This window comes from Sceloporus occidentalis, unplaced genomic scaffold (genome assembly GCF_023333645.1).
Source record: "Sceloporus occidentalis isolate IW3139 unplaced genomic scaffold, rSceOcc1.0.p SCAF_5, whole genome shotgun sequence".
NCBI classification, from domain to species: domain Eukaryota; kingdom Metazoa; phylum Chordata; class Lepidosauria; order Squamata; family Phrynosomatidae; genus Sceloporus; species Sceloporus occidentalis.
This window is the reverse complement of record NW_028316985.1, coordinates 26,277,793-26,292,885: the sequence shown is the minus strand read 5'-3', so window position 1 is coordinate 26,292,885 and position 15,093 is coordinate 26,277,793. Positions and strand designations below refer to the sequence as shown.

Genomic DNA, 15,093 nt, shown 5'->3' with positions numbered 1-15,093 from the left:
CTCGCGGTGTCACATCCAGGGCGCGACGTATGGACGCTATGCGCTGCCATTATTACGCCCCCGTCACGTTCTAGGGGTGAGGCCGGTATGGATGCTAGCTCCTCGGCCAACCCCTAGCACGTGATGGGGGCGCCGCAAAGGCCCATTTGTAATGGGCCTTTGATACCCTCCCCCATTTTTGGGGGGCTGAACTGTTAAAAGAAATACTGTATGTACTCATGTATAAGTCAAAAACTTTAAGCCCAAATATGGGCTCCAAAATCCAAGGAAGATGTATATATGGGTCAATATGGTAATACTTCTCCTTGAGCCTTGGGAAAGCTGTGGAGAAGGGAGGGAGAGCAGGGAAATCAGAGGTCTGTGTCTCCCTTTTTTGCAAGCCAGCAGCCTTGGGGAAAGTTGTGGGGAAAGGAGGGAAATCAGAGGTCTGTGTCCCCCTTTTTGCATATCAAAATCCATGTTTTTGCCCCCCAAACCTGCCCTCAACTTATACATGGGGTTGACTTCTACACAAGTATATATGGTACATCAAATCAGGTGAATTTTAGGACTGGTAGTCCAAGTCTCATCCTTTTTAGCACCAGCAAAGCACTGGATCAGGGCCGCGGTGTGCAGTTGCTGTGACCCTGATCCAGTGCTGAAAGGGGCGGTGCGGAGCCCCTCAGATAACCATAATGCTCAACTGCAGCTAAAAAAAATAGAAGCAAAAGATCCCAGTATATCCATGGCTGCACTGTAGGAGAGGGAACTGTATGAACATAGGCTTGCCTACTTTCATAATAAAGTATGATTTGTTGTGATGTTCAAACACTGTTATGGAGAATAGTAGTATGTTTCCTTTCAGCTGTTAAACTTCATAAACAGACAGCTGCAGACTGCATACCAAATTATTATTACATTTCTGTGTAGTTGCTGCAGTTAAATAAGTAGCTATAAGAATGAAAGAGATGGAGATATAGCCTCTGAACGTGGCAGAGTCTACATCTGAGAAAGAGAAGGGAGAGGGGAAAAGAGAATTAAAAACTCAATTTGTAAAATAATTGCATATTTAGGATACCTTAGCAAATCAAGTACATATAAAAAAACTCATTTTTAATTTATTAAAGTACCTTTGGATGTCAAAAGCTCTGCCAGAATCTGCATAGACCTTTAAGTTACTCAGCAGGACGTCACATGCCTGGTTGATTAGCGGAGTCATCTAAAAAGGATCACATGCGTATGATATAATTTTTAAAATACAATACATTTCTCTATATTAATTAGGTAAGTGCTCTCAAGAGCTCCTGATCAGTGGATAAAGTCATTTCCTAGGGAAAGAAAGTGGAGTTTCAAAACACACACGCACACTAGGTCGAATACGTTTTCTTCCACCTCAAAGGCCAGAGCAGGTGGCTTCCCTGTTCCCTTGTTCATGTGCACTTGGTCGAAAAAAGAAATTCACTCATTTATGACAAACAGAACCTGCAGCTTTGCACAATCTGTTCCTCATGAGCAAAAATGTATGACAGTCTTTGGATAGGAGGAGATGCTAGGCCATGGTTATACTTCTGTGGGTTCATAAACAAGACACAAAACATATTTTCTTGCTTCCATTTCATTCCTGCTCCCTTCACATTTTTCTGGTCAAGATGAATTTTAACTTACAAATTTAGTCTCCTCAAGACCTCACTGTAATTTTAAAATTTAAGGCAAAATCACTCTTCAATGCAGCAAAACAAACAGTACACAAAATGTTGTGTTATGTGTATTTTTCTAGGCCTGATGGAAACTGAGTACCAAAATATCTGGAGGATAAAATAGTGTGCTATATTATTTTTATTTCTTGCCTTTTTAATAGATATGTTTTAAATTGTTTTTCATTGAATAGTTTCAGTTATATTTCAACAATAATGTTTTACATGTGTAAATACCTATATGTATTTAACCTGTAGCTGTTTAAATTTTTTTAAGCCACCTCGAATCCCCATTTTTGGAAAAAGTCAGGACAACAATAACATTTGGGATCAGATATGGATAACACCAAGGCCTTTATTTTTATTTGCATAATTCAAATTCTAACAATTTCAAGAGAGGTTCCAAACTTTTCTTAGGTAAGCCACCTTCCCTTGCCTTAGAGCTATATTCCAACAGCCTATTTAGAGCATCTAAAAGAATCTAAAAGGAGAGTCAGCATGGTGTGATGATTTGAGCATTGGACTATGATTCTGGAAACCAGGGTTCAAATCCGTTTCAGCCATGTAAACTCACTGGGAGATCTTGGGCAAGTCACTCAGCCTCAGAAGATGGCAATGACAACCCCCTCTGATGAAACTTGCAAAGAAAATCCTGTGATAGCTTCACTTTAGGGTCACCATAAATTGGAAATAACTTGAAGTCATACAACAACAAAAGAATATGAAATGATGCCTAGATACTCTAAAGGTACAGATCCCATTTGATCTTGAAAGCTAGCAAGCACACAAAAGGATATGTGATGAATGCTACTTCACACAGCTTAACAAACAGGAGTATAGGCTTTCCTGGCACAAGAGGTGATGGTCACTTACTAGGTTAGGTAACTTTAAAGGGGGACGAGACAAATACCTGAATGATGAAGATATCAATAGCCAGGTCACAATGGCTTCATACTGTCTCCAGCTTCAGAGGCCATATGCATCTAAATTACTAATTTGTGGACAATAACAGATAGAGATAATTATTGCCTCCTGTTTTGTTTGTGGATGTCTCAGAGACATTCAGGGCAAAAACCAGGAATCTGCACTAGGTTGGCCTTTGGTTTGATAATAACTTAGAAGAGTCTGGAGGGCAAAGATTGGGGAAACAGCTTTTTAAAATGGAAACTCCATTGGGGGGATTCTGCAAACTGAGTCCAGAAAAGTAAGGGGGGATGTATAAGGAGAAGAATCATGTTTGAAGTCCCTACTGCAATCTGCAAGACACTGATTTATTTATTATTTGACATAGAGGAAGCCCATATGAAAAGTATGGATCTGAAACACACATGAGCAGTAGTAGGGTTGCCAGAGTGAAAACTGTAGAGAGCTCTTGTATCAATAATGGTTGAATAGAAGAGGTAATTTCAGCAGGTGTTGGTTGTCATGTCATCATGTAACAAGCAACACCTGCTGAAATTTCCTCTTCTACTCAACTGTTGAAGACACGGGAGCCTTCTCCAGGTTTTAAGCTGGCAGCTCTATCTCTTAGCCCAAGTTTGTGGGCTCCAGAACCTCCCCAGATTCCTCAAATGTTCAGTCATAAAGGTAGATTAAAAGGAATGAGACTTTCCATCAAGGTATGGCATAGGTTAAGTGGGGTGGGTTGTGAATGGGAAGAGACAGAGAGTGCTGCTTTCAAAGAAATGTTATTTTAGGAATGGGTGTGGATCATGGCAGGTCCCCAGTGGGCAAAACTGCCCCCTAAAACTGTCCTTGTTCTGAAGCTGTCCTTGTCAAACCAAGGGAGAGGGTAGCAGACACATCCCTCTTCCCCTCCATGTGTTCATTTTACATGCTTTTAGGATAACTATGTGCCTCTTGAATATTTGTACAGCAAGCCAATGGGCAATCCTTCACTTCTCACAGGGTTTCCTTTCCTTTGGTCCTATTCCAGGGACTCTTGACACTAACTTGATGCCCCCCAAAGACCCTGGTTACTCCTATACTTCTAATTTCTCTGTTACTCACAGTAGCATGTTGCAAGTTTTTGGTTTAGGTTTTGCTTCGGTTATCTTTGTCCTGGCTCTCTTCCCATGGAATCCTTTTAAATGTTCTCATAATCCGCCCTTTTCATTTGCCCATCATGATTGGCTGACACAGATGCCTATTCTACAATGTTCCTTGACAGCCCAGGAATGATCACAAGTGAAGTTTGTTTCTAAGATGGAAAACAAACATTATTTTCCCTTCTGCCTGAGATGGGAAACAAATTTCAGAGAATCATCTTATTCTTGAACTGGACACTGTTACTCACAGAAGACAGTCCAAAAATGATATCACCAAAGTCTGTTGTGTATTTCCCATTTTGATGTTGTATTTTGCCAAAAAGTATACAGCAACCACATAACCTGGCCAGGGTGGGGAAATGATGTCAGCTTCTGGGCATTTGAATTGGCTGCTTATGATATAATGAAATAAAACATAAGTGATATGATCACTGCAAATATTTGATCTGCCAATTATCTCATGTTGCTACTATCTCAGGACTGAAGTTTACTGAAATCTGCCAATAAGACTTCAGAGTCTCTTGGTGGCAGAAACACTGGAACATAATGCTGTCATAAACACTTCATATTTCCTACATGCATGTAATAGAAATAGAAAGCCACTTTGTATTGTCAGTACTCTGCTCTTCTAATGAAATGTTCTTGTTCATTCTTAAATCAGTGAATTCAAAATACTGTGAACAATATTTTTATTCTGGGTTATTTCAATCCCAAACCAAAGTGATATCTAAGAATTACACATCTTGGGGATGGGAAGCCTATTGCCCTTCAAAAATTGATAAACTATGGGGTGAAACAGACAGCCCTTTTGTGGTGGCTTCCTGGCAGTTCAGGGGCATGTTACTTAGACAACACATGCCCCCAAGCTGGCAGGAAACTGCCTGAAGCTACCAACACAACTGCATGGCAGGCAGCTTTCCAGCGCTCCAGTGGCACAGCGTTTATATACTGCATGCCATAGGACTCTTGTAAAGCTGTGGCGGCAGCAGAAAAGCCGGCTTTTTTCAGGATTCAAAAGAACAGCTTTCTGCTTCTTCTTTTTGGGCTGGCAAAAAGCAGGATCAAGGCTATGGTGTGTGGTTGCCGCGGCCCCGACCTGACTTTCTCAGGAGAAACCCTGGAGAACTAGAGGTACACAATGCATGCCCTGGTGTACCTGGATTGAGAACATTGGAGTTCTCCCTAATAAGTCTTGTCGAGGTCTAATCATAGTAGCTTCAGCTACTGGTGAAGTGAGAACTAACTTGGCCCAAAACAAGTTTGATTTCTGACATACTCCCTGCTCCTTGTCAAAAATATGATCTACAAAGATTGCTGTGTTTTTATTTGTTGTAATGGGAATTAGTTTTGAGTAGATCCAGGCAGGGATGAGAGGCCATAAATGTAACCACTTGTATCTTCTGTCTCTAAACTCCAAGTTTGCCAAGCCCCTCAAAAAGCAAAACAGGAGGGATGGGAAGAGAGAAACAGAAGAGCCAAGAGAAAAGGAAAGGGGTAGTGGGGAAGAAAATTTGTCCAAGTTCTCTTCCACACTACACAGTTAGAGCACTATGATTTCATTTTAACTGCCGTGGCTGCATCCTATGGAATCCTGGGGTTTATTGCTTGTTGAAGAACTAGAACTCTCTAGCAGGAAATTCTAAATACTTCATAAAACTACAGATTTCACAAGGTGAAATCAAGGCAGTTAAAGTGGCATCAAGCTGCTATAGGCCCGGCACAGACAGGCCCTTTGCAGCATGGCGGAGGTGCAACTAGGGTTAGGGATTGCACAGCAACCGCACGGTCCCTAACCCTAGCACATATTGGCAGTGCTACAATGGCAGCACCCCGTGTACACGGGCACCGCCATTATGACATAATGGATGCATAGCAGCCACATGTCATGCCACGCCAGTTAGGGTTAACCCTAACCCATTGGCGCACTCGCAATGTAACTATGGTGGTGGAAAAAGAACCCGGGTTTTCTGGGTTCTTTTTCTTCCAGGGGGAAGCTGCACGGTTTGGCGGCTGCACTTCCCTGGGGGTAATTAGGCTGCCGGCAGGCCGCCCTTTTCGGGCAGTTTTTACCGCACCATAGTTATCTAGTATGAAAGAGACCCAACAGCCTTGTATTGTGTGACCAATAAGAGAAAAAAAACATCAAAGATTACAGAGGGATTCAGTGGGAATAATTTATCAGCTAGAAGCCTGCCTTCCTGATAAGTGAGCCATTTGAGCATTTCTTCCAATCCTTCTTCTCTTTAGAGCTTCCTCTTAAAGTGGGTGCTCCTGTGAAATTACTTTACTGAACCTGCCAGAGGAAGCAGCGTCCACACTAATGAATTCCATCATTCTAAATATAATTAATTCGTTAAAATATAGTCTTAATTTCAGTGTTAATCAGAAAATCTAGTGATCTAAGGCATATTAGAAGAAAAATCTAAGGAGTTAATAACTCAACAAATTAAATGCTCTGTCATTTCAAAGCTCCAGTAAACACAACCACATGTTTTGCTCCATAATCCTTTTCAGGAAGACTTGTATCATTCATTTGCCCTAATTTTTCAGGACGGTGTAGGATATGCTACATACCGTACTTTAGTTTAATGTGTTTTCAAAAGAGGCTAGTGGTTAGGACACACAGAGAGATAGATAGGAGATGACAAGAGCACAGCAGCACGATCAGGAGAAATAAAAATCAATAGGCTTTGGATCGTGTCTGCCTCAAAAGGGAACAATGTTATATATCAAATCTGACAAGGGTTCTAGAAAAAATGGCTCTTCCAACTTCCATTATTCTCTTCTCCCTACAAACAGTCAACACAGCTCCCCCTTAGTTATGCACAGTGGAATCAAACTTTCCTTATTTTCACCAGGGATACACTTGAAAGGATGTTGGCAAATACATATGCGGAGGGCACTGCAAACCAGAACTTGGAAACTTTCCTTTCTGGATTATGAGTTCCAGAATCCCCCAACTACTATGGTGGAAATGGGACTTTCCCAAGTTCTGAGCCAAAAGACCTGAGCACATTTTTTTCTGAATATCTTAAAGCCTGTTGCAAATATTAATGATTTAGCCCTTCAAAAGGTTTTTTTTTTCTCAAGGGAAGGATCTTGTAAAAAAAAATTGAACTGAGAAATGATAAATTGCATTTTCAAACACAGGCCAGAGGTTAGCTGTTTGGGAAGAGGGACAGCACTGTGAGGACTGAGGGGACATCAAGTAAAGTGCTCTCATGTGGAGGGCCACACTGTCACTTTTTATCCCCCTTCTCCAAACCTCACTTTCTGCTCCACAACCTTCTCCCCACCATTTGCTTCCCTTATCAATCCATCCATTTTCTTCCCTATAATATTGCTTTTTTAAAATCCAACCAGGTCTGCTATATAGCCAAACCATAGCAAAGCCTGAAACTCTAGCTGTATCCAGCAACTTGTTTTTATAAAGAGTATCTGCTGGGATGTTGACATGCATAATTTCCTAGGACCCGTTCAAGCAGTACAAAATTATAACACTATGATTCCACTTTATTTCCCATGGCAACATCCTACGCAATTTAGGGTTTGTAGTTTGAGAGACACTAGAGCTGCAAATTTCAGGATTCCATAGGATGGAACCATGCAGTTTAAGTGGACTCATAACATTATAATTACATAAAGGTGCCACCTTTACATTTGGACTTCCAAAAAATGTGCTATCTTACCATCCCAGGGTTTCCCTGTCCTAATCTGCTGTATCTCTGATGAGATTTTTGTAGTTTACTATTATATACAACTTTAAACCACTTGTACTGTTAGGAGACGGCCAGATCTGTACAACACCCTTGTCAAGGTGTAGATATATATGTTCTAAAATGGAAATTCTTTGACTCTCAGGCCGAGTACAGCAAGATGTAGCTGAAAAGGCCTTTGGTCAAATCCTAGAGCCAACGTGGTGTAGTGGCTTGAGTGTTGGACTAGGACATTGGGAGACTAAGATTCAAATCCCTGTTTGGCCATGGAAACCTACTGGGTGACCTTGGGCAAGTCACACTCTCTCAGCCTCAGGGGAAGGCAAGGTCAAAACCCCTCTGAAAAAAACCTGCCAAGAAACCCCAAAATAGGTTCACCATAGGGTTACCTTAAATTAGAAATGGATTGAAGGTACACAATAATAACAACAAATCCTGTTGCTAGCACCCATGCTGAACTCCATTATTTACCATTAGATTTTAAATTCCTGATCAAACCTTTGGGACACAACTACTTACAGGGTTGTATCTCTCCTATCATGTGGCCCTGCAGGGGGTAAATGATGAATTGTAGACACGAAAAACATCAAGGAAAGGAAATATTGTCTTTGAGATGATCAGCTTAACACGTCTCCCTTTGCTAGACCGGGGAAGAAGTAAATAATCTTTCCTAGATGAATGTCAGCAAAATAAGGTAATATCCTGAGACAGTGAAAGACTATGAAATACACAGACTTAAGCAAGTCTTAAGACTCTTTCACTCCCAACATCCTTTGTAAAGGATCCCAAATTCAAAGGTAGCTGGTTCTGCAGAGGGGCCTATATAAAGCACCAACCAAGAAGTCTGACTTATGTATCTCCTCCTTGCTAAAATCAGTGCTGAGCCTAGCCTTTGCTTCTTTTAAACGATTCACTCTTTGGCATAAAGGACCTTGGTTAGCCTGTCTTCTTTATACTGTCCCAGCCAGAAGTGCCAATGTTCCCTAGCTTTGCCCCAATAAAAGTCCAAATAAAGTATTCTTTTTTTAATCTCTAAAATCTATCTTTCAAGGGGTACTTTCCCTGTACATTTCAGCTCTTCAAAACTACCCTCTCTTTCCCTGTACGTGTGGTTCTGTGTGTGGAATGGGGAAAGTATTACATGGTCTTACATTGGAGCTTCTTTCTTACTCTCATCTCTCTCTCCTCTTAGCAAACCCCCAAAAGCTTCACACCACTGAATCCCAAACCCTCACAGCCTTGCAAGTCTACTCATTCTGAGTTAGTATTTTCCCATCCTAAAGCAATTGGGCTCTATTAGATATCTGTGGTACTATGCATGGTACTGTTTACCATTTACGAATTTCTGCCATGGTATTTACTCTTCCGGAATGCAATTTCTGAATTTGCTATTCCTGAATGCAATTATAATCCTGAATGGCTGTATCCTATGAAATCCAAGTGTCTTATAGCTTACTGAGGCACTAGAGCCCTCTGGCTGAAATTTTTAAATATGCCTCCCTAAACTGCAAACCTCAGGATTCCATTCCATGGTAGTTAAAGTGGAATCACAGTACTATAGCTGAGTAATGTAAAGGGCCATTGCTGTGCTGTGACAGTGGTTAAGAGAAAGGGCCCTGGGTACATGCTCCAAAATCGGTCTGTAATGGCACCACTGGGAAAGCATTAGGTTTTCTGGATAGCAAGCTCCACTGACCTCAATTAACTTTACAGAGTAGTTAAAGACCTAAGGTAGAACTGGGAAAAGGTTTCTTTCCCTCCATCTCTGTCTCTCTCTTTCACAACTGTCATAATCAGAATAGTCATATTAAATCCTGAACAGGTCAGGGAGACCTGCCCCAGGAGGCCAACTAAGATGGTGAAGGGTCTAGAAACGGTGCCTATGAGGAACACCTTAGTGAGCTGGGTATGTTTAGCCTGGAGAAGAGAAGGTGAAAAGGTGATATGATAGCCGTGATTAAATATTTGAAGGGATGTCATATTGAGGAGGGAAGAAGTTTGTTTTCTGCTGCTCCAGAGACTAGAACACAGAACAATGGATGCAAACTGCAGGAAAAGAGATTCCACCTCAACATTAGGAGGAACTTCTTGATAGTAAGGACTGTTTGACAGTGGAACAAACTCCCTCAGAGTGTAGTGGAGTCCCCTTCCTTAGAGGTCTTTAAACAGAGGCTGGATGGCCATCTGTCGGGGATGCTTTGATTGGGAGTTCCTGCATGGCAGGGGGTTGGACTGGATGACCCTTGCGGTCTCTTCCAACTCTATGATTCTATGAAAATGCACTTCACAGCAGCCAGAGGGCAAAGCAGGTATTTTTTGGAATGTTTTAAAATTTTTCATTGGGGGCCCTGCATGGGCTTCAATATGCCCAGCCTTTAAGGCCTTATTATTATGCTTGAAGAACAACCATCTCACTGTTTGGATGTAGTCTGTGTTTATTACAATGGGCCCTTGGTATCTGCTGAAGTTTGGTTTCAAGACCCCCTCGGTGGATACCAAAATCCATGGATGTTCAAGTCCCATTATATACAATGGAATAATTAAATACTTTTCTTTATATAAAATACCAAAATCAAGATTTGCATTTAGGTCTTTTAAAAAAGTATTTTCAAACAGTTGATGGTTCAATCTGTGGATGGAGAATCTATGGATACTGAGAGTCAAACTGTACAGCCAGCTGTTTCTTTACAAATGTCTACCTTTTTGCTCATTGGCAAGCCTGAAGGGAAGAACTCTCCTTTCAGGTGAGATGATATAAAATGTTTTGTAGAATTATTCAAACATTTTCAAGAAAAATAGATCAACTTGAAGAATCTAAGAGGGGTTTTTTAATGAAATGTTTCTTTAATGTGTGTTTGTTCATTTGTTTAGTATGTGGATGTTGGAAGTCATTTGTTACAGCAATAGCAATTACTAGTAACAAAACAAGGTGCAACAATGTTTTCATTCAAATGTAACAACATTTGGGAGGGGGGCTGAACAATATATAACATTTTTACATGTTTCTCACTGCAAGGAGGGAGAGGTGGAAGAAGTTTCCCCTGCTCCATACTTTTAACATTTAAACAAAAACCACGAACTGTGCAGCAGCACAGGATCCTGTGGTCTGCAATACAAAATAATAAGCAAAGAAGGGCACAATTACTTTCAAGGAGTGCCATTACTTTCAAGGAGTACACAGCAAGGGCAGAAAACTTGGGAGAGTCCCTGAAACCCAAAATGGATTTCAAATCGTTTTTTAATGGGTTTCTTTCCCAAAATTGGAAGTGACCATAAATTTGCCTCAGTTTGGGAGGGAGACAGAATCATCATACCCTCCAACATTTTATAGATGAAAACAGGATATGTGTGGTCTAGCAACATAGACTGTGGTCAAGAAAGCCAAAGTTACAGTATCAATGAGGAAGAACACACAAACCAAGAGAAGTTGTTTTTGCCTGAGTCTACAAGAAAGGCCCCTCCATCCTGGCTTACTTCAAGCAATGCAAACTGAGTTCCAAGTGCAAGAGTATTTTGCACTCTTCTTAATTCTGTTCGTTTCCCTCCTCTCCACACTTCTGAATTAAGAAGAGTGCAAAATACTCTTGCACTTGGAACTCAGTTTGCAGTGCTTGAAGTAAGCCAGGATGGAGGGGGAAAGTGAGAGGGGAAAGACAGAAACTGGGGCACACTAAAAGCCGCTGAAAAATTGGGATGGCACAGGATTTAGTGGGAGTGTCCCTGCCAAATTTGGACAGTTGGAGGTTATACAACTTGCTTTAGAATGGGATCACTGCTGCTCCTTAGTTTAATGAGAAATTAAATCTATATGCCTATTGGCAGTTGCTGAGGTTTGGGTGTGGTCCAAGGGCTGCAAAAACTGACAGGGGTATGTCTTGCCCACTTCTGGCTTAAGGGTGTCAAAATGTTCTAAATACTCCAAGGAAATGTGGCTAATAACCAGCTATACTTCCTGGTTTTATTATTTTTGGAATGGATGAGCAGAACAACAAAGTCATGTGCTGTTCTGTGATGTTGCATCCTCATTTGAAGATTTAAAGACAGGAGAAGAAAATCCCCAGGCCACCCTTTCCCAAACTGGTAATGCAAAATGTTAACAGCATAAATGTGTTACATCTCTTCCATCTCCAGGTAAATGTGCAATGAAATGCATTACCTTTTAATTATCACAAGGCATTGGCATATAAAATAACACTCCCAAGTCTGTTTGTATGTCTATCCTGTGTGCATGGATGTGTGTATGTGTGTGATATGATAATATACTTTGTTTACATGACCCTGAAAATTCTGCTGATGCCTATGCTAGAGGGACACTCTGTTGGATGCTTCCTCTGGAGACTGTGCATGACAACTACCTTTATGAGTTATGTACTAAGTAAAAACAATTTTATTTGCCCAGGCCTTTTAATTAAGAATTTTATGTTGGACTCCATTCTCAGCTATTTTTTAAATTCTTCTTTAAATTGTTTTATTCTTTATATATTGGCAGTTTTGTTTTTAATGCTGGGCATTTCTTTTTTTATAGAGATAGGTGATGTGCTGATGAAAGCATTTTGCAGCCTTGAAATAATTTTGTTGATAAGACAGTATATAAATGTATAAGATAAATAAGCACCTCTGTATCTCTTCATAAATGTATATTCAATATCTGAGAAAACATGAGAAAGTATGATAAATCTATAAAAGTGAATTATGAAAACCAACATGCATAACAGGTCCTGCTATGAAGACTGCTCCCCCCCCCCCCCCGCCCCAATGTACTGTTTTCAGTTCCTCATGTTACTGTCAAACTTTAACCTTCCTAGTTGAAACTTTCCAAGCTTGGCTTCTGCCAGTACTTTTTTTTTTTTTTTTTAACAGAACAGCAAACCAAGTAAAATTCCAGAAGCATGTTTTGTGGATTCCCTAGTAACAGCATGTTTGTGCCCTTATGAAGGGTTTTGGGGAGGAGAGAATGAGGACTTTTTGGTCCTGCCAACCTCAGGCTTAGAACAAAATATTTCCCCATGTCCTTAGTAGATTCTACCCCCTGCCAGCATGGTTTCAGTTGATTTCTGTTATAAAAAAGATAGCTTTATGAAAGACTGGCTGGCTCCCATAACATAAGGGCCAAGGAAGCTGCTTTACTACCTACATTTCTGCCACAATAAGAAAAGGGAAGGGAAGGAAACAAGGGGGAAAAGCTGAGGAGTTTTGAAAGTGATTGTTTCAGACCTTATTACCAGGAAGCTGCTTTGATTGTTGCTTCTTTATTTTCTTTATAAACAAATAAGCGGGATATAAATAAAAGTTTTATTTATTTTATTATTATCTATAGGGTGATGTTCAAGAATTACCTCTCCTCCCTGCAACGCACTTCTATTATTCATGTCAAAGTCATTAAATAGATTAGACTGTTCCAAAAATTAAAAGCAATGAGTGTGTCAGATAGAGCTTATGATCTCTGAAGGCAGCTGGCAAGACTGGAAAGAAAAGGCAGTGTATATGGAATTAAGGTACACTTAGACATGGAGGAATTTTAGTACGGAACTCTAAACTCCATGCAGTTAGCTATTAATGTGCTTGGAATGGAGTTGTACCATTTAATCATGTATCCACTGGGATTCTTCTGATCTGTCTAGTTGCATTATGCAACAACAGCCTGGTGTTGTGCTATGTACTAAGGCAACATCAAAAGGTGAAAAAAGGTAATTCAGAAAGCACCAAAATGCAGTGCAAAATGATTGCTATGTAACATCTGCAGATAGAAAATAAAGACGCAAGAAAAAGAATGGATTCATGAAGGAGACTAACATTCCTATGCCACTTCACAAGTCAAGAAGGAGACCAAACTATAGAATGTATTGAGACAAGTCAATCATGTGTGCAGCCCTTTTGCATCATGTAGCAATGTAATAACAGTAGGGATTTAATTCTTCACTAAGTTTCTTCACAAAGGAAGCAACAGGTAATTTTATCAGCTTTCTTTCTGCTGTGAGAAAGTAATCAAATCCCAGTTTTCAAAGCCTGACTGCAATTCAGGACTTATTCTGTGCAAAATTCACATGTGGTTCTTTTGCACAGAATACAGCATCTACTACACAACAACAGGGCAAATGTTGTTTTCTGTGAAACTCAACCATGTGTGGATTTTTTGCAGAATAAATCTCCAATTACAGCATTTTCTGTGAAGGCAACAGCATTTTCTGTACGGGAAAGAATATTTCTACATTGAAATATTCTCTGGGCAAAATAAAATAAAATAAAATGCTGTTTTCTACATAAACAACCATGTGCAAATTTTGCACTGAATAAGTCCTGAACTGCAAAGATTCCCATGAGTCTAGGATTCTTCTTGCCAGAGTTCCTTGTCCGTTAAAAATCATGCTTTTTGACAACTTTTCAAATATTTTTGAATATTCTTTCCATTCCTTTGTAACAGTCTGAAAAAATCCCATATTGGTAGACCAATTTGACCAGCATCAGTTTGAAAACAATGTAATTAATCACACAAATAGATAAATACCAACTTTGACAACAAAATCAGACATGTTTTAACTCTCTCTCTCTCTGTGTAAGAGACAGAGAGAAAGCACTAGTGGACATGAGGTAAACAGACATAGAGCTTTATCATACTAGAGTGATCCCGTGGGAAAATGAGATTTACACGAGAGTTAAATTTAAATTTAAGCAAAACCCGCAAACTCAGGAAGTTTATCACACAGAATTGCTGCTAAAGTGAAATGACACAAAGTTAAACCGAAGTTAAAGCGGAGGGAAATGCCATCTATTTACTTTTGGAATTTCCTGAAATTAAAAAGCTGCCATTTTTCTCTGGTTTAACTTCGGTTTAACTTCGCGTTATTTCACGTTAACAGCAACGTCTGTATTAATCTTTGGGTATTTCTGGGTTTTCTCTAATTTAACTCTAGTTTAAATCCCGTTTTCCTGTGGGATCTCGCTAGTGTGATAAAGGTGATAGTGGTATTATTCTGGAAAATCAATATGCAAAGGGATCTTGTAGCACCTTTGGGACTAACTGAAAGAAGCATGGGGTGGAGAGCATTCATCTGAGGAAATATGCTCAAGTCTACGAAAGCTCATACTACCATCTTCATTCTTTCTGTTAGTCTCAAAGGTGCTACAACATCCTATTGAATAATGTGAAATTAAAGGTGACAGCTTATCAGTAAAGATAAGATCATCCCCACATAAGAGCATCATTGCATCAGATTGTAATGGGCTTGAACGAGTATTAGGGGCCATTCACACTACATTTTAACCTGGACTTCAATCTGATTCAAATGAGGGCCATTCATACTTGTGCCAGGGCTTTCTAACCCGAATTGGAGGGGGCACTAGGTAAATCCCCCTTAACCTGGGGTTTTTTGGCATGGATTTTTTGCGGTTCATTTCAAAAGAACTGGGTTTTTGCCAATGGGAACTTGTAAATCATTCCCATCTGATTCCTTCGTTCCTCCTCCTTTTCCTCCTTCACCCCGATCTTGCCCTCACTGGCACCTTTTATCCCTCTGCTTCCTCCTCCTCTTTCTCCTTCACCCCAATCTTGCCCCCACTGGCACCCTGCATCCTTCTGCTTCCTCCTCCTCTCCCTCCTTCACTACAATCTTGCCCCCACTGGCACCTTGCATCCCTCTGCTTCCTCCTCCTCTTCCT

The 15,093-nt window shown here is 40.4% G+C and overlaps 1 protein-coding gene across 1 annotated transcript in view; it reads right to left on the bottom strand.

Moving 5' to 3' along the window:
- TBXAS1 (thromboxane A synthase 1) overlaps positions 1–15,093 on the bottom strand; it is a 353,042-nt gene that overhangs the window by 127,380 nt on the left and 210,569 nt on the right. Inside the window, exon 6 of the mRNA XM_089527937.1 lies at positions 1,110–1,198. Within this exon, the coding sequence (XP_089384063.1) occupies positions 1,110–1,198 (89 nt within the window). The remainder of the gene's footprint in view (positions 1–1,109; positions 1,199–15,093) is intronic.